The 22,558-nt window shown below is 40.9% G+C and overlaps 2 protein-coding genes across 2 annotated transcripts in view; both read right to left on the bottom strand.

Annotated features, from left to right (window-relative positions):
* The window catches only part of lrmda (leucine rich melanocyte differentiation associated), a 203,044-nt gene that overhangs the window by 138,994 nt on the left and 41,492 nt on the right, over nt 1-22,558 (bottom strand). The window lies entirely within an intron of this gene.
* LOC121189856 lies at nt 206-6,361 on the bottom strand. The gene is made up of 6 exons (XM_041050326.1): nt 6,311-6,361; nt 5,415-5,451; nt 1,668-2,665; nt 1,301-1,459; nt 866-958; nt 206-721 (listed from the first exon to the last, which is right to left on the bottom strand). The coding sequence occupies exons 3-6, from the start codon at nt 2,649-2,651 to the stop codon at nt 401-403; spliced, it is 1,557 nt and encodes a 518-aa protein (XP_040906260.1). The 5' UTR covers nt 2,652-2,665; nt 5,415-5,451; nt 6,311-6,361; the 3' UTR covers nt 206-400.

The raw sequence follows: 22,558 nt of genomic DNA, 5'->3' as shown, positions 1-22,558 counted from the left end.
CTACCTCTTTACCTTCATACCAACCTTCCTGCTTACCTTCCTACATCTACTTCGCTCCCTCTCTCCCTCTGCACCTACCTACCTCTTTACCTTCATACCAACCTTCCTCCCTCCATCCCACTACACCTACCTACCTCTTCACCTTCCTTCCTACCTACCTACCTACCTACCCACACACCTCCCTCCTTTCTAACTGGCCCTTTCTATCAAACTGGAACTACAATAAACATGTTATTATCTGCTAAAGTGCACAGCAGTGATAAATAACAAAATGCATCACTGTCTTTCTGCCAATTAACAAATCTGTATCACTTTGTTACAAACACCATCAAAGTGTTACATTTGAACATTATTAAACCTGGAACAGTAAACAAGTTACCTTGTTTTTTCTCTCTTTGGCCTACCCCAGTAGTGTATTCTGCAGTGTGACCAGCTTTGGAGGGAGGGTTTTGTTGCCCAGTCCAAGCATGACTACTTGAATGAATCTGAACGTGTTTTCCATGCATTTTGGATAATTCAAGTGAAGGGCATAAATGAGGCCGAAAAGAAGGCAGACTGCCTGGGGAAAGTCTCTGACACTGTCCATGACAGTACCTCCCTCAAGTATGATGGCAGTGGAGATGGGTTGGAGGTGCACTGCTGGACCCTGCTGTTGAGCATCTTCAGTCACTGTCAGCACTCCAACTGTGACTGAGGCAAATGCTTCTTCCTTTGCTGTATCCTGCAAAAAAGCACACAGAACCAGCTATTGAATCTGGGCAATTTCAATCAAAAATTGAATATTAAATATTTTACAATGCTGTGAAATAATTAAATATGATTTGCAATAAAATGGATAATGGAGATCAATGTTTGTTTTACTCACGGAGCAAGTCGTGTAGACTTGACTGGAGTCTTCACTGAGTAGAACTGGAAGACCTTTGAGGACAACAGTACGAAGTGCCGTCACATCAGGTGACTAAGAATGGAGAGAGAACGGATAAGTTCAGACCTATGTAGCATTTTGAGAGTTTGGGGGAATATGTGTTGATATACTGTTCTGTATTTCCTCTGATAGTGCAGGCCTCTAATAGGAAACAATCAGGTGGATTCATCAAATTCCTGCAACTCTAATCTTGTCTGAGCAGAATCAAGAAAGAAATATAGAAAGAAATCTTATTTTTATTGTCTGTTACTCACAGGATCAATATTATATAGTCAATCAGCATAAAAATGTGTAGAGGGCCAAAAAAGGCGAAGAATGAGAATGCATAAAACTAATTATTAGAAATATAGTACAAAAACACAATAGAATCCTTACCACCCAGTTGATGTGCTGCATTAAGTCTTTCAGTTTTTGTCCCACAGTTCCTTTTTTGGACTTGAAAAGATCCATGAAGCGTGGTGTGTGCTGGTCCAGAGCTTCATAGAAGTTGCCCTCAAGATTCTTGCTGGCTATGCGATTAAACTCAGCAAAGACCTGGAAGATAGAGAGGGGAAATAGCAAGAGGGATAGCAACACTAAGCTGCCCATCATTCAATTAATACTATAGCAAATGAAAGAACTTCACATGTGAAACTAGGATGACTTGGAGCTGCTCGATTATGGTAAAAATAATGATCACGATTATTTTGGTCTGCTGGAATCTATATGGGGGAAGGCAGGTCAAAACTAACAAATATCTTACCTGTCTCTCCGTAAACAGTGCTGGCCATCGTTCTATCACGCTCTGCACAGCAGGTTCCTGTGTCACTATCTCCCTTCTGCGCAGTGAGAATGTTTCTTCCATCATTCTTGAAACTAGACTGGCATTGGGTTGTTTTTTCTTCATTTCCTCTATGATAACCTTCCTGGCATTTTCAAGGCTGCTTTCATCATGTCTGTCAGGAAAATTTGGCAAATAGTTGACTTCACCTCTTTTTGGCCGCTTGATATTCTTGCTAGATGATGGTCCTTCTGGGTTGCGTTTGCTTCGCTTACCCCCATTGATCAGTACATCATCACATCCTGCTTTTCGTAGTTTTGTACGATAGTTGGCCATCTTGAATTTAAGGCTGTTCTTCCAGCCATACCATCCAGGCTGGGGACCAGGTTCAGTGAGGCTGGGGTGCTTGCTAATCAGTGCTTTTGCAACCCTGCTGAAGTCATCATCGTCAGGGTAAGCTTTGAAACTGTACATTGTTTCAGCAAGTTTCTCAAGTATGTCATGTTTCATATCTCGTGATGGAGTCCATGGGACACGATCTTTCATAAATAAGAGATCTGCCTGTCTCAGTCGGTAAGCTACATCCACGGAGAAATTGGGTATGTCAAAGAACTCCGGCCACTGTCTTCTTAGTGGAGGTGTTGAACCAGTGGAGGACAAGATCTCAGTGTCTGCTGTGCTGCAGTCTGTATCTTCAGTGGATGAAGACAGGGATGTCAACTCAAGAGTTACAAGAGGGATGATTTTCAGAGTAGGTCTTTCAGGCAAATCCTCTACTTGAGTCAAATTGCAGAGTGCATTACTGAAGTCTGGGTCTTCATATTGGAGTTTGAAGTCATACTGCAGTGACAGCTTATCACTCAGCTGGGTTTTTAGTTCCTGAATGGAATCCGGTTTCTTATTCAAGATTAGTTTCCTTATATCATCATCGTCAATGATAACTCGCAGCATCATTCTTTGCTCCATTTTGATATCCTCTCCTGTAAAAAAAAAAAAAAAAAAAAAAAAAAAGAGAGAGAGAAATTCATCTGAGACTGGCAAGTATTAAATCCTCACAGCACAGTGTTAAAACCAGTCAGCACAATATATACCGTTTGAGAGTAACAAGCTGTTTGCCATGAACTCTGTAAAGTGATAGAGGAAAAACATCGTTCAGTTCAGACAACTGGGTGACTGAGAAGATGGGCAAATGGCTGCTACAGAGTTCGTATGCTCGAAGATGCTCATCATACCATGAGGTCATCAGTCTGCAGACAAATGCTACATCTGTGTTGATAATGACAATGTTTGTGATTTGTCTGAAATCTGGGAGCCCTGAGCAGGATCCAACAGAAATGACCATACCAGCACTGTACCTAATGCCATCAATGCAGACAAAGGAAGCTACAAGTACTGTGTTCAGCTTGTTGCTTCTTTGATTGAGCCAGTTCTGCACATTTTCTGGAAATGATGAAACCATCACAGAATTCAATTTGTGAATTTCAATGGAAGGCTTAAAAAAAGATGAGGCAGCTAGATGGAAAGCCATCATTTTCTGATGTCTGTTTGCTAAAGTAAGGGGAATATTTTTGAAGTTCTGAGAGTGACGCACAGCTTTTTTAAAGAACTTGTGTTTCCCTTCGAAGCGCATTGTCCAGACATCAGACAGAGGACCAAATGTTCGAATTAGCTCAGGGTAGTGCTCAACATAGTGGTGCTTTGGTCGTAGCTTTTCACCTGGGAAAACCTTCTGAAACAAACCTCTATGTTCAGAGATTTTGCTGTCAAGAAAGCACAGGGATTCCTCTGTAAAGCTTGTGGACACAGACAATTCTACCACATCTTTTAAGGTCATTAAAACTTCCCAGGTTTCATCGCCTTTCGGAATGTGTTGACCAATCAATAATGGCAGAAGTCGGAGCAGAGTCCAATTTTCATGACCATTTCCTCCAATTGTTAACTTTGAGGAGAACGTCTTTGGAATGAGCTGGGGTTGGTTTGTTTTGTCTGAAAATGTGTAGGGGAACTGTTTAATAGCATCATTCAGAGCCACAAAGGAGATGATTCCCTTTGATATGAGTGCCTTGAGGCACAAGGCCAGTTCTAATGGAACAATCCCCTCCAGGAGGTCGTGCAGAAGGTCTGGAGGGAACCCCTCAACAACATGAAAATGTTGCAAGCTTTCAGTTAATGGACAGCTTCGTTTCACACCATATTCTTGAGCCTTGGTTGAATCCTGAGAAACCTCTTGCACTTGTTTGTCATGGTTTTCTCTTGTTCTTTTTTGAAAAAATCCTGTCCGTACTTCCTTGTCCTGTATTTCCCCCCGCTTGGCCATACAGAACCGACACACTTGGGTAACTGTGAAGCTTTCAAAGAATCCTCCCAAAGAGTGGGCAGCCAGATTGTCTGCTGCCACAAATAACACTGTGCCTTTAACAGTGGCTCCCAACTGTTCTACATATATTCCTTGTTGCTCAAGAAAAACAAGGTCCTGGATAAGAGGGCGGAGAATTTCACCATAACCATGGTCTTGGATGCTGTTGGCCTTGACAAGCAGAGCAAGTTGAATGGCATGAAGACAGGAGCGATATTTAGGGTGCAAGTTGCCAAGTACCCAGTAGACAGCAGTTAGTTTGTGCTTTTTTCTGGAGGTTCCTAAGGGGTTGGCCACCTCAAAATCATCAATATACAGGTAAAGAGCGATTCTGAACTCTTCCTCATTCAAAAAAGCATTGTCTTTGAAGCAGGAACCATCTCTGTAAGACTTGTATTCCTCTGACAAAGTTGCCTCATGTGACATGGTCTTTTCCAAAATGTCTCTATTGCTCAGCAAAGTTTGCAGCATTTTCAATATGGGGATATACACAACTGTCTGCTTGTCATTTCCTTGGACAAACTCAACAGGCATAATCAGAGAAAATTCCTTTGAAATGTAAGTTGTTCGCTTTTGAGCAGTTGACAATGATCCTCCATCAGAAGTGAATTTGAGGAATACATTATTTTCAGTGACCACTCGAGCTATCTCATTCACTAAATCATCATCAACATTTGCACCATGCGTGTGCAGAATTCTTCGAATTGAAGAATGTAGCAATGGCTGTGATAACAAATATATTTGATTGACCTGCTCTATAACCTCTTGCTGGGCAGTTTCAGAGATGTTGAGAATTGATGACATTTTCAGGAAAAGAGCTGCTACATTGTGTTCCAACTGAGTCGTCAAGTCCTCCACATCTTTTAGCTCAGTAACTTCACAGTCAATATCATCATTTTCAGGGTCACTCTCTTCCAACTGAAAACTTGCATTAGTTGGAAGTTCTTCAACTACATTTGCTGAAACAATTTCAGGTTTGAATGCCATCTTCTTGTGCATCGGATGCTCTTTGCTTCTATGGGCATTGAAGGTAGAATAAACGTTACTTTGAAAGTAACAGTCTTTATATGGGCAAGCAACCATTTGTCTCAGCTTAAGATGTCGTCTCAAATGAGTAAAAAAGTCTGCTTCTGTGCAAAGCTCCACAAAGTTGCACAACTGACAATGAAATGCAGTTTCGCTGATTTTGCCTGAATCCTTTTTATTATGCCATGTTGACAGGTGTACTTGGAGGGCATTAAAAGATTTAAATGTGCACAGGCAGTCCATATGCAGGCATGGGAGTCGAGATGTGCGAGTATGGCATCCATGTTTTAAACGGTAATGTTTAAGCAAAGCACCCCTCTTTTCAGCAAGAAATGTGCAGTACTTACACGTCCACTGCATTGGAAAAAAACTGCTCGGCTTGACCTAAAATAATAAAAAAGAGAAGAGAATTTCAGCATTGACCACTAGTTAAAAAAAGTTTTGATTACCTGGTCAAGATTGAGTTTAATTGACACAGCGCGACCTCCCACCCCAACCCCTCTCGCAAATCTCATATGATGGGGAAGGGGGAGGGGGGCACAAAGCGCAGCGCACATAGACAACAGACTGACACCCAAATAAAGTTTTCTTCCCTCCTACACACGTTTAAGAAGAGCCACATGTGACCACAGTTTAATGTGGTCGCTTTACACGCGGAGTCTCTCTATTTAGAAAAGTAACCGAAAATTTTAATTTGTAGCCGCATCCAACTTTCCGCTGGCACTCGAGCTGCGCTGGGCAAAATGTGTGCGTTTGTGTGCGCCGTCCAGCAAAAATATAATGCTTGCGTATTTTATCCAGCTGCCGGATAGACTGTAATGTAACGTTCAGCCGGACATGGTCAGGAATGGACGAGGAGGCGTCAATAAACCGTTGTGTATTTCTTTATTATTCTGGACGGTTACTGTCGGCGTAACCACGTAACTACAACAACACAGCGAGCAGCTCGAGCGGCAACAACACACTTCACCCTCGGCTCTGTTTCTCTCACCACCCACTCCCCACGCGTGTGCACACAAACATTCACGTTAACAGAGCACAGGCTCCCCGAACAACAGTACAACACACATTTCACGGGACCATTACTGCTCCCTACCCATGAACTAGCTAGCAAATCATGAAGGAAATACAAGTGAAATTAACGAGTTTGGCGACTGCGACGCACCCAGCCAGTAAAACACCATAACATTATACCACAACAAAATAACTCCACGGTTGACAAAAGAGAAAAAATTTAACTTACCAAATGGATGCTTTTCGCTGACCTCCGGTTCACCCTGGTGCATGTAAAATGAAAAGACCGCGCGTAGATGGGACTGGTCTGCGCATGTCTGAAATAACGCCCAAAGGACTCTGGGACAATAAATTAATCTTTCTAATTTAACTGAAGTGGACTTCACTAAGTTAAGCGTGTTCTCCAACCTGAAAGTAGCAGTTCCTTATTTAAGATTAGTGTTGACAACAGGTTGATGATTTCTAAGTTTGACTCACTAATCATTTCTAATTAATTTGAATATTGGCATTTACAGTGTATATCATGGTGCATACAGTGGCTAAAGGGGGAAGGAAACTCATTATTTCGGTTTGCTGGATGCAGGGCTGGGTGCACCTCATCTGGACTCCACCACCTCTCCCTCTCTCTGTCACAGTACACCTGGGACCAAGCTCAATGTGACAAGGAAAAATGGAGTATGCAGTCACCTCCTAATTAATATAGCTCTGCCACTATTGTTGTACCACTAAGGACATTCACGACTGATCATAAGCGTACTCAACAAATCACACATGGGCACATCAGCAACGGCCGGGGCTGAAGCAGTGTGACTGACATGAAGAATCATTCTATTCGCCACCTACATGCAATAATTTTGCTTATCACCTGTGATGACACCGAGATCTCTGGTTTATAAGTGGTAGTGTTCACACTGTCAATAGCAGGAGGCCAAACTAAAGTCAAGGTCACAAAGGCTTCCAAGAGAGGCTTTTTCAGCTAAAAGAAAAATGGAACCAACTCCCAATCGGCCACTTTTATTTAGATTTCTGCTAGTGCTTCTGTAGGCAATATGCTAATGAGAGGGACTTGATAAATGACTTGTAATATTTCCCAGACATTTTGCTTTCCCTCAGAAGTTTGCCAATCTGATGTAGCTTGAAGATAATAAGGCACACTCCATCATTATATCAATTTTTGTTACCCAGATATTTCAACCCATGTTAGTAATGATGAGCAAAAAAGCAAACGAACCAAGGGCAGAGCCTGACACCATTGATCAAACACTGTCATTTAAGCACTGCTAATCCCAGAGACACACAGAGAGGGACACACACATGCACACACACACACACATGCAAACACCCCCTCTCATAACAAACTCACATACTGTATGCACAAATCTGTGCATGCATGTATACACATGCATGAATGCACCAAAACACATGCATAAGTGCACATTTTACACAGAGGGAAACACGCAGGCAAAGAAACAAATCATAATGGGGTGTGATTACGGAAAATTATATTCACCATGTACACTGGGCTGAACAAAGACATTTGAGCATTTCCCAGAAATACATCATTGGTTTATATGTTTCCATAGCAAGCAAAATACATTGTATCTCATTGTTATGACTTTCATTGACATTAAGTCTGTTCAGATCTAGTTAATAGTCCATAAACAGGCCATTATTCAAGACGGCCAGAACATGAAATGTTCCTCTTGTTCGCTGTATACTGTATACTGTATTCAGGCATTTGGGAATATGCCATGGTGTTTAATGAATACACACCCTATTTTAATGAACACTGTATTGTTTCATTCAATGCCTTTTTTGACTGAATGAATATGTTTTTAAGCAGCCAATAAAGTACAACACTAAAAAGAATAAAAGCTTTTATTTATTTTTTTTCCAATAATTAGAAAAATAGCATGAATGGGATGTTGTAGTATCTAATGCTCATTCACAACATCATCATCACTATCTTTAGAGATGGTAGGAAAATCCTCACACCAATGCACTCAGCTGTGGTCACATATGGTCAGGACTTCTTGACTCCAAGAACTTTGACTGACCGCTCTCCAAAGTTTAGCTCTTTGCTCTGAGTTGTAAAACTCCATGACCTGGCAGGGAAGAGGACACTGAGTGGATGAATAAAGGGTCAAACAACTGCTTCATGGTTAGACTCGAGGTGAGGGAGAGGTTCCATATAGATGAAAAAAAAAGAGTAAAGGCCAAAATGCCTGAGAAGTGGTCACTGAAGGGTCAAAGTGCACACAGAGTTCACTGGGCCGGAGAGGGGCACGGGGGAGGAGTGAAACAGGCACAAAGGAGAAACAACAGAGAATGTAAAACTGACAGAAAAGGCTTCCTTCACCTAAGTTTTCCTGCAATTAGGGATGCTGGGATGGGAGGAGGTGAGGATAAGATTAAAAGGAATAAGGTGGAAGTTTTTGCCCCCCACCACCCCCTCCACACACACAAGCTCTTTGATCTACACACACATCCTGAGATCCTGTTGTTGAGACCATGCTGTCCATTGCTAAGTATATGTGAACAAACCAAACTCCAAGCCCAGGCATCTCTGCTGCAGCCTAAAACAACAGCATGTTTTCTCCAGAGATCCAACATATTCATAATAGCCTTTCAACACTTGTCAAACAAAGCTGACCAAAGGCAACCTCAAGCACAAAGTCAGAAATTAAACACAATGGATTTTGAGTAAAAAGAGGCTGACAAAAATAAGATCAAGAACAGGAAGAGTGCAATACAACCCAAGGAAGCTACAGTCCATACTCCCAGTGATCAACTACAATGTTATTACAACAAAATGAAACCTGCTGTCGCAGAAAACATGATATAAATGCACAACCATAAATTATGAACTGGATTAGTGCAGCTTAGTAAAGTGAAACTTTATTAAAATCTGGGATATTTATTTTATTTATTTATTTATTTATTTTTTTTGAGGGAACATATTTTTTGTGTGCAGTGCAGCGCTGCCTCTTTCAAAGCAAGGGGGCAACAAACTGACACCAATCCTGAAAACCTGTCTGGGACAGAGTATGAATATTTCTGCATAAAGAGTTGTTGAACTAAAGATAGAAACTAAAATAAAATAATAATACAGTCAGTTTAAATAGTACAAAATAAATGAGTCTGTGTAAATGTATTTAAAAGATGATACTACATACTGTATTGCCACTGTACTCTAAATATATACCGTAATTTCCGGACTATAAGCCACTACTTTTTTCACATGCTTTGAACCCTACGGATTAAACAATGATGCGGCTAATCTATAGATTTTTACGGGCTAACGAGAGAGAGCAACGAAAACAATGAAAGAGAAACTGAGACAGTGTGTGACGAAGAAGAAACTGTTCAATTCCGAAACTGAAGAAGACGACTTCAGTGGTTTTACTGCGCAGGAGTGAGAGGAAGATAGCATCAATGACTTTTCTGGTATTTTTTATTTTTTTAACCAACTGTTTTTCTGCTGTCAGAAAGAAGCATTTATTTAATTAAAAGTTTAAAAAAAATTTCGGTGTACCATCTTTCTGTGTGAATATCTCATGTTACAACTTAGACACCTGCAGCTTATAGACAAGTGCGGCCTATATATATACAATTTTTTTTTTCTTTTTAAATTTAGTGGGTGCGGCTTATATTCAGATGGACTCAATAGTCCTGAATTTATGGTAGATATTTCACAGGTTCACAAGAGCAGAATGTAGAAGTAAAACACTACAAGGGCTATTTGAACAGATTTGGGTCCCAGGTCTTAGTAAAGCAAGTGATAGTTCATAATCTCCCTTTTAATTAAAGAAGCAACTTAACAAGCCAAGTATATCCCCTGGAACAGGATACAGCAAAGGAAACATCTTCTCAGCATATTATTAGCAGAGCAGGAGTACAATGGGCAATTAACAAAACGCCAAGAAGTCATAAATCCTTCATTAACAAACAATCCTGTCACACACTGCTGTGGTTGCAAGCAAGGCCCAAATTCCTCACCAGTCAGTCAGACTTATTTTGCTACCATGAGTATATGTTAGGAGCCTAGAAGCGAATGTAAACACCATTCTATGAGATCTCTGAGCTGTCATTTACGCGAGAGATTGCCCCTTCTGATTAGAACTGGAGCAATAGTGGCTTAGCTGAACTAATATTTGTACGGCCAAGATAAATCACTCAAGCTTTGTTTTACCACATGTTAGTCACTTAGTAGTAATAGACACAGCTATGCCTCTCAGCCTACTACTAATACTACATGTACAAAGTAATGAGCAGAGACACCGGAGTAGATTAACTAGATCTGTTAGGATAATAACCACAAAATGTATAGTTTAGAAAAAGCAGAGACTTTGCATATCATTTTCAAATCAAGGTATTCATCAAGGCATTTCTTCTACAGCACTCGGCAACTTTTAAATTCAAAAACAGCTTTTTTCCCCCCACAGCTTTTTTTTTAATAGAACATGCAGCAGTTTGGCATTTACAAATAAAAAATAAGATTTACAAAAATTCAAAGCAGTGAAAGCCCTCTCAACAAGTCTGCTCTGCTGCTGCAGAGCTGATGCTGTATTACAATACACTCACAAACTTTGGCAGGTAGTAAATCAGTCAACAGTAAATGCCATCTTTTATCAGATCATAAAATCTGCTTGTAGGCATTTAATTTCTCCCCCTCTTGTTTTAACAGGGAAACAGGCAGCCTAGAGAAACCATGTTTTGTTTTTATAGAGGTTACAGGAAAAGTAGAGTGTGTGTAAACAGGGCTAAGCCAAGCACTTCTTATGGATTTGTTTTTGCCTGCGAGCGACAACAACATGGGGAACTGCCACTCTTGTGAAAGCAGGTATGAGTGTTCTACAGATTTTACTTGACAGATGAATAAGAAAAGATTGCAAATGAATGTTTGTTTTCAGACAGTTACTATGCTAATGCTTCAAGGCAATATCTATACCGCCATCAGGACGTCTCACAAGAAAACTTCAGACACAAAATTAGGCTTAAAGCTTTGTCACAGAGCCTTAGTTTAACACTCATATTTAACCCTCACTGGGATACTATAAAACGCCCAAACACTGATCTCTGTGTGAGTGACCTTGCAGATAGTTTGATCTGTATTACCAAGAAAGCAATGTGCTGATAGAGGCATCAGTGAAACTACCTCAGACCTCAGACAGTGCCGTACCCTCCCTTGGCCTTAAGGGGCAGTCTTTACTTGCTTCACCTCTATTAAAGGCCTCTGTGTCTGGTCAAAGAGTGGGCCTTGCTCCAGTCACTGCATCACCCTACCCTTTACTAAACCCCTCTGGCCTCTCAGAATGGCAGGCCTTATAAACACTATTCACTGTGCTCCCTTTTACACTAGGTGAGGTCAGAAGTTCAGCCCCCAGGTTTTAACAGTTAAGGCCGAGCTGTGAACTTGTGACCTCCTGGAGTGAGTAGGAAGGGGGAGAGGACTAGAGGGAAGAAAAGAAGAGAGAGAGGGTGAGGGGGGGTCATCTCTCTTGAATGCAGAATGGCTGGATTTACAGCTGCATGCTGACTGCATTGCAAGCACAGCAGAAAACACCTGATAGCATCTCCTTGGGGGAGGAACCGCCCGACCCCTTTGTTGTCTCACTAACAGTCACCCCAGCACCATAAATCATGTTAATTACTTGACTGATGGAATAAATCTTAAAAAAGTCAGTCTGTGGCAGGGAGGCTTGGAACAGGAGGTTCCCGCACCGCAGTTCTGCTTGCTCTGCGTTGTCTGTCATCCCATAGTCGCTGTGTAATCTGTCCATTTGTTGCTGTCTGAGAGGGACTTTTGAAGATGTGGACAGACTGAGGGAGGAGGGCTGGGTGTTTGTGACACAGACATCCTCCAGCAATCCATCTTCCTATGGGTGGTCTCTGAGGGGGACATTTCATAGAGCAAAGCTAATGTTAAACTCAGGATCAGCAGGTTTATGCGTTGAAATGCAAATGACGCAACTGTCTTTATTGAAGTTACGAGCCAGAGAGTCAGAGGAAGTATTAAGTCAATGTTAAGATTATGCTTTTGACAACAGTATTTCTGTCGGCTTTTGAGAGAATGGTTTAAAAGCAAGATCACTCTACAGAACACTATTATTACATGAAAAAGAGGATAAAGTTATTTTTGAAAGCCATTTGTTGTGAAAGCATCCATAAATGACATATTTATTTCCTATTGCTACACGCTACCAGATTACATGGAACTGCAACAGTCTGACTCAGAGCCACGGAGCAGCATGCCAAAGACATGAAAGGTCATTCACACACAATAACAATCCCTCTAAGAGTGCACTCACAGGCTTGTGGGTAATTACAGTTCTTTTGCTGGAGTGTTTTGTGTTTCGCTTTGCTTGTTCTGTCTCAAAAGCTAACAACCACTCATTATTCACGGTTTGAGTTGGGCTTTTTTTTTTTTTTTTTCCTTCAGCAGGGCAAATTACACACAAGAGTGACAGCTCTCAGAGAAAGAGAGGACCAACAGCCTCACTGGGTTCTGGTAAGTGCAGTCTTAAATCAACGGGGCAGGGACGCTGACTACAGCCCTGCAGTCTGTTGACTTTGTGGCAAGGGCAGCAAAGGGGTGAAGACATGGATATACTGTACTCTTACAGTGCCCACTACAAAAACAGAACTTCCAGAGTAGCCATAAAGTCTGCATAATACACTATTCTAAGATACTTGTCCAACACTTCACATCTTAAAAACTGTGCAATCTACCCACTGGATAGAACTTGTGGTCCAAACATGAGATGGCTTTCTTAATTCTAAGATAGAGAGTTTATTGAGGGGTGTATCTGTGGGTGTGTGGGCGCCAAGATTTCGAGCCCTTCAAGCCCTCAATGGCACCGCACATGGAGGCTAGCAGAGACAACCAGACCTAACACATACTAAAACACACTAAATGCACATACACACATACCTAGCCACACACACGCTAACACACACTAGATCTACCTGCATGGCTAGTTGGGTGAATGTTTTCTCCTTAGGAAGGATTTATGATGGCAAACAGAGGGTAATGAAACCCAGAGAGATATTTACTGTCAGTGTCAGAGCTTATTATCCCAGGGAGGAAAATGGGGTCAACTGGAAATACTTGCTGAAAACTGGGTGTTGTCTCTTGTCTGAAAGAGAAAAAAAACAGTCTTCCCTCTGTGTCACCAGAGTTCTAAGATCTCAAACAGTGAGGTCAGTGTTGAGGCATCAAACATCAACAAGGCAGAAATAAACGAGCAATTCACTGAAAACGTCTGATGTTCTGATTATTTTACCGCAGCATTTTGCCCATGGTGCACTGTTTAATTACTTCGCTATGGTCCATAACATTCACTGTGCAGCTGATGTGGCATCGCCCTCTATTTAAAGTGTACACAAGACCACCATGTGAACATCAAGATGATTTATACTCAGCATACAGAAGTAGGGGCTTTGTGTGATACACATGCCACTGTCTGGTATCAAACTCAGTGACAGAACATTTATTAGAGTACAGTCAGTTCATGGTTTAGGGAGTGCTTTAATCCCCACAAAACAAAAATAGGATCACATTTTAAAAACAACCCACTAAAACATCACTGTGGGTTTGCTTAGGTCCAAACAGCTATTGATCACCAGCTGTAACTTCAAGTCCAGCAGATCTGTTTAGTCATTTGTCTTTATGTAAACACTGATCACAAGTTGCAAATAAAACCTACAGTCACATGTTAATCTCTCAGACAGAGGAGGAGTTTAAAGCTATAGAAATATTTGGAAGACAAGATATTATATTACCAAGCATTACTATTATATCTCATAGGACAACAAAGCATCTTTTATTATGCATTAATTTTCACCTATTAGATCTTCAAATGGACATTTCGATATTACAAAGTGACTATCCTTCTGCACCCCTTTAGTTTCTCTTGCCATTTTCACATACACGGATTATCGTGATAATGCAGGCCAATACCGCAGTATTGATCATGGCATTTACCTTGACTGCTTAAGAAAGGCTTGTCAATACAATCAAGCAAAAATGAATGAGCTGTCCAAACAAGCTTCTCTGCAGATAATGAATACATCCAGAAGATCATAAAAGCATGGAACTGGATTGGATGCGTTCACAGTGCTATGGCTAACACTCCTGTGATGCTCAGTTTAAAGAGGATTTACACTGGTATAATATTAAAGCCAGACGAGTGTTGATGCATTCCCTTTCACACACGACTCCACTGAACCAGAGCCCATGAGCACATTCAATTATTCTTCTCCTAAGCCATTACAGGGAGAATGGCTAATATTATACCTGTCTAATGGCAGATAATACACAATATCGGGGAGTTCAGTGTACTAAGCATTCGCACAAGCCTTCATAAAGTCCCTTACTTAATCATCCATCTGGTGCTCCTGGGAGTAGGGTGGAAAAACCAGAGGCAACATTTCTGTTGGCACGGAGGCCAAGCTACAGCAGAACTGCACATGTTTATCAGAGAAGCAGGAGGAGGCAGGGATAGAGCTGTACTTTCTGTTGCTGCAAAAGTTTCAAGATTATAAATTAGGAAAATGTGATTTTGTTGTGACGGGTTGTGTATTCTTCATTAGCAAAATCCTTTAACTTAAAGGACAATAAAAGCTTAAGGGCAGAATTAAGGAAGTATGATACAACAGATATTACACAATGTTAACATCAACAACAAACTGACCAAAGTTAGACAAAGAGCTTCATGAATATCAATCAGCTTCTTTAGAACTTGCATCCTTTACTCTGCACCATCATTTCCTCTGGGGAACAAACTTAAATAGATCACATTGGTTGAGATCCATTATCCATCATAGCATCCCCATTCATCTCAAATGCATAATTTCTATGGGTGATGTGTTGCAGTTCCCAATGCATCAACATTATTTATGGTTTGACATTATAAAAGTAAGTGCATAATTTATGGGCCTAAATTAATGCACTACCTTCCGTGTGCTGTCTGTTTTTCAGAGATCCAAAGCCAGATTGCCGCATGCCAAAACTATGGAGCAATCCCATTTACAGCAGAGAGCCCACAACAGCCTTGATTTATGGCAGTAAATTAAAAAGAATGAAAAATTTATGACAGCAATTTGTGGGCAGTCATAAAACTATTATAGAACTTTGAAGTGGTGTTTTGTCCTTTTGCATATAAGTGATGCAAGATGATCCAGTGTTACAGAAATATCATAACTCCTCTTACTTGAAAAAGATCACCACTGACTAGTTGTGTTAACAATGTGTATCAAAGTTGGGACGTTAACTGACAGACAAATTTAATGAACTCTAATGAATTCCAATGAACAACAGCATTTTAGAAAAAAATCACCACATCACTAGAGCCAGTACATGCCTACTAAGTGTGTATTCAACTTCTCTTTTGCATGAAATCGAAGCCCCAGCTGGCATTTGAGTGGATGCCAAGCCATGATTGAATGAAAGCACATCTTTGACTGACAAATGATATATTAAGCTTTCAGTCAGCAGGGGGGAGAAGCCAGGCATGTCAGTTACCTGCTACAGCAGAAACTCCACTTGTCAATCTGCCATTGGCAGGGCTAAACAAGATCTGAAATGTTAAAAGCCCTGCACACCGTAGTTTTTCACTTCCTTGTGCGTCCCGTGCACTTAGACATATCAGCCATGTGACGGCTATGAATCAGCGTCTGCCATGAATGTCAGAGTATCGCATTTATAAGTGAAATACCATTTGTTAGGCCCGTGGGCATGCTCCTCCAGTTTCATGCAGGATATGAGAGAACATCAAAATGACAGACAATTGACTCCTGAATATTAATGGAAAAGTGACCTTCGTGAGGAAGAATACGTCACTGGGTATATCGCCATGATACTATGATTTCCTATAGCCAAATTCGACATACCCATTTAAATGGCAGTATTGAAGTCAGTGTTTATGTGTGCAATTATGTTTTTGTCTGGTCCATGTGTGGGCCATTAATAAAGATCTGAGCCTGCATGTGACGGAGGTCTGTGGGCAGTGTTGGGCAGCTCTGAGTGGCCCTCTCCTTGACTCTGGCGGTGTTGATTATGGATGATTAATGGCATAAAGGAACAGGGAAAGAAAGGTCATCTCCTGGGTTCTACAGGGAGCAGCTACATTGGGAGTAATTAAGACACTTGTGTAAGCATGATTAATACGCACACACTGACGCTGTGCACGGTAAACAAGGCAACCAGATGGTTGAGCTATAGACCTCAAATTCTATTTCTGTAAGTCCAGCAAAATATAGTAGTGACTTCATGGCATGATTTTGCAATTTTGTGTTAGACTTTAATTCAGGGTAAATTATTAACAGCTTACCTATGTTGAAGGAATTCACCCCACCCAGTCAGCACAGATCCAGCAAAACAGGCAAACATGAAAAAGAGAAAACAATATTTACTATTAATATCTGAAGTTACACAACTTATTAGCATGTTTGTATATTTTTAGCATGTGTTTAAATGTTCCTCTGTACTTGATTGATGTAGCTGATAGGCTTAGCCAGCATCATATGGCAAAAACAGTTCAGAGTAGCATTTGAAAACGAAGCCGAGCCAACCTAAGACGACCCATTGCTGCACAAAATCAATCAACATCAATATGTTCTCACCACAGTCTCCACCAAGATAGAACACATCAGCACATCCTGTAACCAGCTTTTACTCATATTACACCAGCCTTCATGTATCAAGTTGCGTGTACTCACAGATAACACATCAGGTTGCACGTATGCTTCAGTAAAGCTGTGATAATTATCGTCCAAATACCTTGACAGCTGACAAGATTAACCAGAGATGTAATGACAGCTCAAAAAATATAAATAAATAAATAAATATAAATATAAATATCTCACAGTACTTTTATCTTAGATCACAGTCCAGGCTTTTAATAAGGAATTATGTAGTTGCTTCAGCAATTGGAAACACTGAAGCCCCCACTCAGGCTTCTCTCACCCTGTGGTCTTCTCTGTCATGTGACAGGCTTCTACAGAAGAATTAACTTCACGGTGCACATGAGGTAGAAACAGTGTGGGAGAGAGGTGTCACTTCACCCCACTAAGCAAAGCTAACTCCCGCTCATACTGCCGTTTCATGTCTCCATTGTCAGATTTGCAAGTCCCCATCTTGCAGGACACTGACTTACTGCAGGGTCTAAGACAGACAAGGACATGACTGCGTGTGAACTGAAGTTTTAGTTTACTAAGAGAAAACAGAAGCATTCACTTTATGTGTGGAGCTGACAATTACACTATTCACAATGATGTTGTTACAGCAAAAATATACTGTATTGGTAATGGTTACACTATCTACAGCATGTGTGCCACGCAATTAGGTTTATGATGACTGATGAAGGTGATGGTCACCAAGGACTCATTCTAATAGCGCTATTAAAATAATAGCTGGCAAAGGTCTTCAGCTTTAGCTCTTGTCTAATAATCACTGACAGTAGAATAGTACAGCTATAATCACTCTGACTAAACTCATTATGAAGGCATGGGGGCTTGGGGGCTGTAGTTGTTGAGAAGTTAGAGCAGAGCGTGGGGAAGCGGGGACGCTGAAGAGAAGCAGAGCCATGTGGAGGGGAGTGTTGATACATGCCCAGTGAGAGAGTGACTATGCAGCTGGGACAGACGCTACCATTTTCCACATTGTTCGTAACGTCGCCTCTGTGTCCTTCACTTCCTGTTACTCATCTGCATTCTACTCACACGTCCAAAATAAATATTTTTAAGTTCATGCATTCTTGTAAAGTTAGGTCAACATCCATATAATGTCCTCTTAAATAGGCACAGTAATAACTGATTTATGCTCTATGGCATAACACACAGCTGTCTCCCCCCGATACTTGTCGAGACAGAAGGCCCTGTGTCAGTGTCTTTTCAAGTTAATTGTAAGTGAGTTCCAACATCAGGCCTACAGTATGCTGCCCCGCTTCACACGTCAACAAACAGAAGACTACCAGGGCTGACAGTCACCAAGCAGCTCCACACGCTAACCCAGCCTCTACCAGAGGCCCTGCGATGTGATAGCACCACAGAAGACAAAGGGATGGGCTCCATATGGCCAGGAATCACAGCCTTCAAAAAGAAAAAGAATGGAACCGTGAAGAGAATCTGCATGACAGTGCCAAGAAGCAAGCAGCATGGAAATGGGATCCCAGCCAATACAACACTGATTTGGTGCTAAAGCTGTTTGTAATATAAAGAGTTCAGGGAAGATCAAACTCCTTGAATAATTCTACATTTGAAACCTAGTGCAATAATTTTAGAGTGTATTTTGTATTTCCAGTTTTTTTCCCCATTTGTTTTTTTTTTTTTTTTTTTTTTTTTTTTAAAACATACTTTACCGGTCAAACTTGTGCGGGTTTCCAGCATGACCAGGGGTTTGAATTCATGTAGAAACAGTTTTAACCACTCATTCATCAAGAGCAGTCCTGTTTAGTGCATATTTGGACAATCTGGAAAACTCTTATTCCTGAGTAAGATAGAAAGCAGGACTTTTCACTTCCTAACAAAAAGTGCACACAAATGTTGGCAGCATATTTCCTGTTGGAACCCTGCGTCTCCTTTGTCCCATCCAAGTTTGTTAAACCGCTGTCATTTCAATTGTTCTGCTATAGAAAAATTATAATCCACCTGTCAACAATGACAGGGTGTTGGAAAACTTGGATAATGGATAGTGTAAGGCCCTGAAATTCCAACCAGGCCTCTTACTGCCAACTAAAACCATTACAGAATGACAATTCTTTTTCAGTTTATTTGAAAATTGCACTGGATCACCACCGCCTCCCTGACCATCTAACCACAATCAATTTCCACAGTCAGACCCAGATATGAATGAGAGAGGGAAAATGAAATATTGACTTGTTTGGTAAAGGGTTTCATCTCCTTACATTGTTGACAACACCATAAAAACTCCATTCAGCACACTTTACTTTTTCACCATAGTGCAGATAGTAAAGAGTGCGACTAAGCAATAGTGGCCCTATGTTTAGGGTTACACTGACATAGATTTAATAATTTGATTCATGAGGCCATTCCGAGCCATTTCCATAGGTAATCAACCTTAAAAGGGAAACAGTAGTGTCCACAATTAGGGACTGTCTTTGGCCAACTTGCTTGGTAATTAAGGAAAGATAAATTTCCACTGTTTAACATAACAAGGAAAGTCAAGTGAAAGACTTAGAATGGTTTCTGCTGGGGAGAGCTGAAGTTAATGCTGCACAAAAAATCTAATGTGAAAGAATAAAAACATAAATGACTTATTATTATTTATTTGATGTAAAGTCCTCTGGCGACCTCCGCACAGTTAGCATGCTGTTAGTTCACCGGTGTTGTGTAGGATTGGTTTTGTTCACACTCAGGCCCTATACACCAACCGCCCACGGACAAAAGCTGAGAGGGATCGCTTTGATCTCCATGCCTCACTAAATCAACACCAGACAAGGTTCATGCAAAGGTCGGCAAAGTCATCTGATCGTCACATTCCAAAACCAAGTATTTCATGACAGCTATGCACTGGTACAGGTTAAAATGTCACCAAAAGTTCAGGCATGAGGCCGGAAGATGGACAAATTTAACATGTCCCCAACGCAAAAAGAAAAATAGAAAAGCCAAAGTAAATAAGAAGAGGCAGAGACGTGGTTTTGTCCCTGCAGTTAGTGGGCTTCAAGCTGTAAGAGATACATCACTTCTTTATAAATTAATGACACGATCACAATTTATTCAGAAAAAATTGGCAATATGAGTACAAGAGAGAAAAGGTTTTTTTTTCCCTTTTAAAACACCTTTGCTCCCCATATACAATGAAAATAAAAAGCTAGGCTAAAATGAGTCTGGGTTTACATCACTTCACACCATTTAAACATGCTGTATACACATTTTCCAAGCTCTGATACTGAGCAGAGATGAGGATAGCAACAGAAATACAGTCCATGTTCAGATCACACAAACACAGCGGTTCCCCTGTACTATACAGCCATTTACACAGGGTCACTAGTCTTCACAGGAGACCAAACCTATCATAACACAGCTGTGAGCACAGACCTCCTTTGTATTCTGAGAAAAGAAAGGGGGGTAAAAAGATGATCCAATTAAAGTTGTATATCATTCTGCTCTCCTCTGTCAGTGCATATTCCTCTGGCTCTATTAGAAGCCAGCTCCTCCCAGGCAGGCCAGTGTAGCTGTGTAATTACACCTCTTCCTCTGACAACCTGCATGATTGTTTTCCTAACACTGTATTACTTCGTTAGTACTTTCCAGTGCGCGTTATTTTTAAACTGTCAGTCTGGCCCGACTCATCCCCCCGATCTGCACTCGTCTGTTTATCATAACAATCATTAATAACTGTCAGTTGCCAGCATCCATAGAACAAACTCATTGCCTCATTACCATGTTGCAACGTTTGTTCCGGCGCAGCGCCTGTGTATCGCTCACAACAGGGCCAAGCCAATTACTTTGCTGAAATGGAATCGCATTAATCAAAACTTAACAAGGTGGCAAATTTAAAGATATCACATTGCAAAAGACAGCATAACTAATATGTCACTGTCATGGTTGCTGTGGAGGTATGCAGCAGGCAGGGACTAAATATATCACCTTCCAAGGTCCATATGAATTTTGACGTTTCATATGATCTGAGTAGAGACAGAGTGGACTATGTAGCACTCGGGTTCACTGCCTCATACATGCTGTTTTGGTGTTGGGAGAAAATTAGAAAGACTTTAGAGAACACTAAAAAATGGATTTCGAGAACTTGTAATTATAAGTTAAGTTGCATTTTCACCAATAATTTGCCTCTTTTAAAATTTGATGGCAAATTCTTTTTCCTTCTTTAGTCTATAAGAGGCTCATATTGCAAGACTAGAAAAATAAGGAACTACCTGCATTTCAAAAATGGAAGGCATTAATGAAATATTACTTGAGGATTGAAAGGACAATGTCTGATGAGTATGTGTGCGCATGTGTGGCCATGTCTGTAATATGTATATGTTTATGCAGGTGGGAACGCAATGTTACCTGTGATGATAACCCTATGTGACTGTGAGCTACTTGTGGATGAGCTACTCAGAGGGTCATATCATGAAATCTCATTTCTTGAAGACAAGATGATTATGTAATATGTTATATATATATAATATATTGAATGTATTGTATTCATACCGTTACTCACTCAAATTATATATATATATGAAAACATGGACTATACAGAGCAGCACATTGGTTGCTTCTGAGGACTTCTTTGTCTCTCTAAGCAAACAGACACGTAGAGGGCAGGAAAAGCAGAAGAATGTCAAGGAATGACAGAGAAAGAGAGAGACAGACATAGACACAGAAGAGTGACAAGACAAAAGTCAAATAAACCTGAGTACAAAAAGAGAGGACAGAAATGGAAATTACAGGGGCAGTAGAGAGACAGGAAGAGGAGAAAAGTGAAAGGAACAGAGAAGAAGAGATGGGGGGCGGGGGGGCACTTAAACACTCAGAGAAATTCTAAAGAAGGTAAAGAAAAAGAAGAATTTAAAAGGAGGAAAGGATAGAGGGATGGACAGGGGAGCAGCGAAGTATAAACGAGGAGAGGGAGAGGGAGAGGGAAAAGGGAGAGGGAGGAGGAAGTGCCGAGCGTGTCTCTGAGAGCGCCAGCAGGCGGCAGTTCATCATGTCTCCCTTCACAGAGACGTTTTCTTTTACACTTTAAATGATGATACTCATCAATCACGGACTGACAGCTGCATCAAGCCAGCTGCAAACATGCAAAGGCCAGCAGTGTGAAACCTGCTGACGCCACCCATCGCTGCATACAGGAGGAATCAGTCAGCCACTCGGCCTCCGCCCAGGATTTATCTGCTCTCACAACACACCAGCTTGCTTTTCTCTCCGGCAAACCTTGAGTAAATACAATCCATTTTAACAAATATACCTCGAAAGGGTTTGAGAAGTGACATGTGGGCTTACTTTCATTAAGAATGAAATTTGCCAAGGTTTTGCTTAATCTATACTTGTATTAAACAATGTATTTTATATGTATATATATATATATATGTGTGTGTGTGTGTGTGTGTGTGTGTGTTCAAATAATTAGAACTTGCTGTCAAAAGTTAAAATACCATTTGTTCCATTTGTTTTATTTAAGACCAATATGTAAGAGCATGGAGTAAAGACAAAGTTTGTGGCTTTTGCAAATAGGAAGTCAAGATATATTTGACCACTGACTGACTGGACACGACATGAGTCTGGACTGGAGCTCACTGGCTGGGTCTTTGCTTTATCAGAAAACTACAGTGGCAGGCTTTAACACCACTGTCACAACACATAGCTGCAGCTCTGGGGAGATTGTACTCTCACTATCAACCACAGCAAGTCAGAGATGCTGATTCTCTGTAGGATCTTTGACAGAAATCCTGATTTAGATCAATGTACATGTCGACAGACATGAATAAATAAATTAAAACATTACTAGTTG

The sequence above is a fragment of the Toxotes jaculatrix genome, chromosome 11, assembly GCF_017976425.1.
Source record: "Toxotes jaculatrix isolate fToxJac2 chromosome 11, fToxJac2.pri, whole genome shotgun sequence".
Taxonomy (NCBI): domain Eukaryota; kingdom Metazoa; phylum Chordata; class Actinopteri; family Toxotidae; genus Toxotes; species Toxotes jaculatrix.
This window is presented reverse-complemented; position numbering and strand designations above follow the sequence as displayed.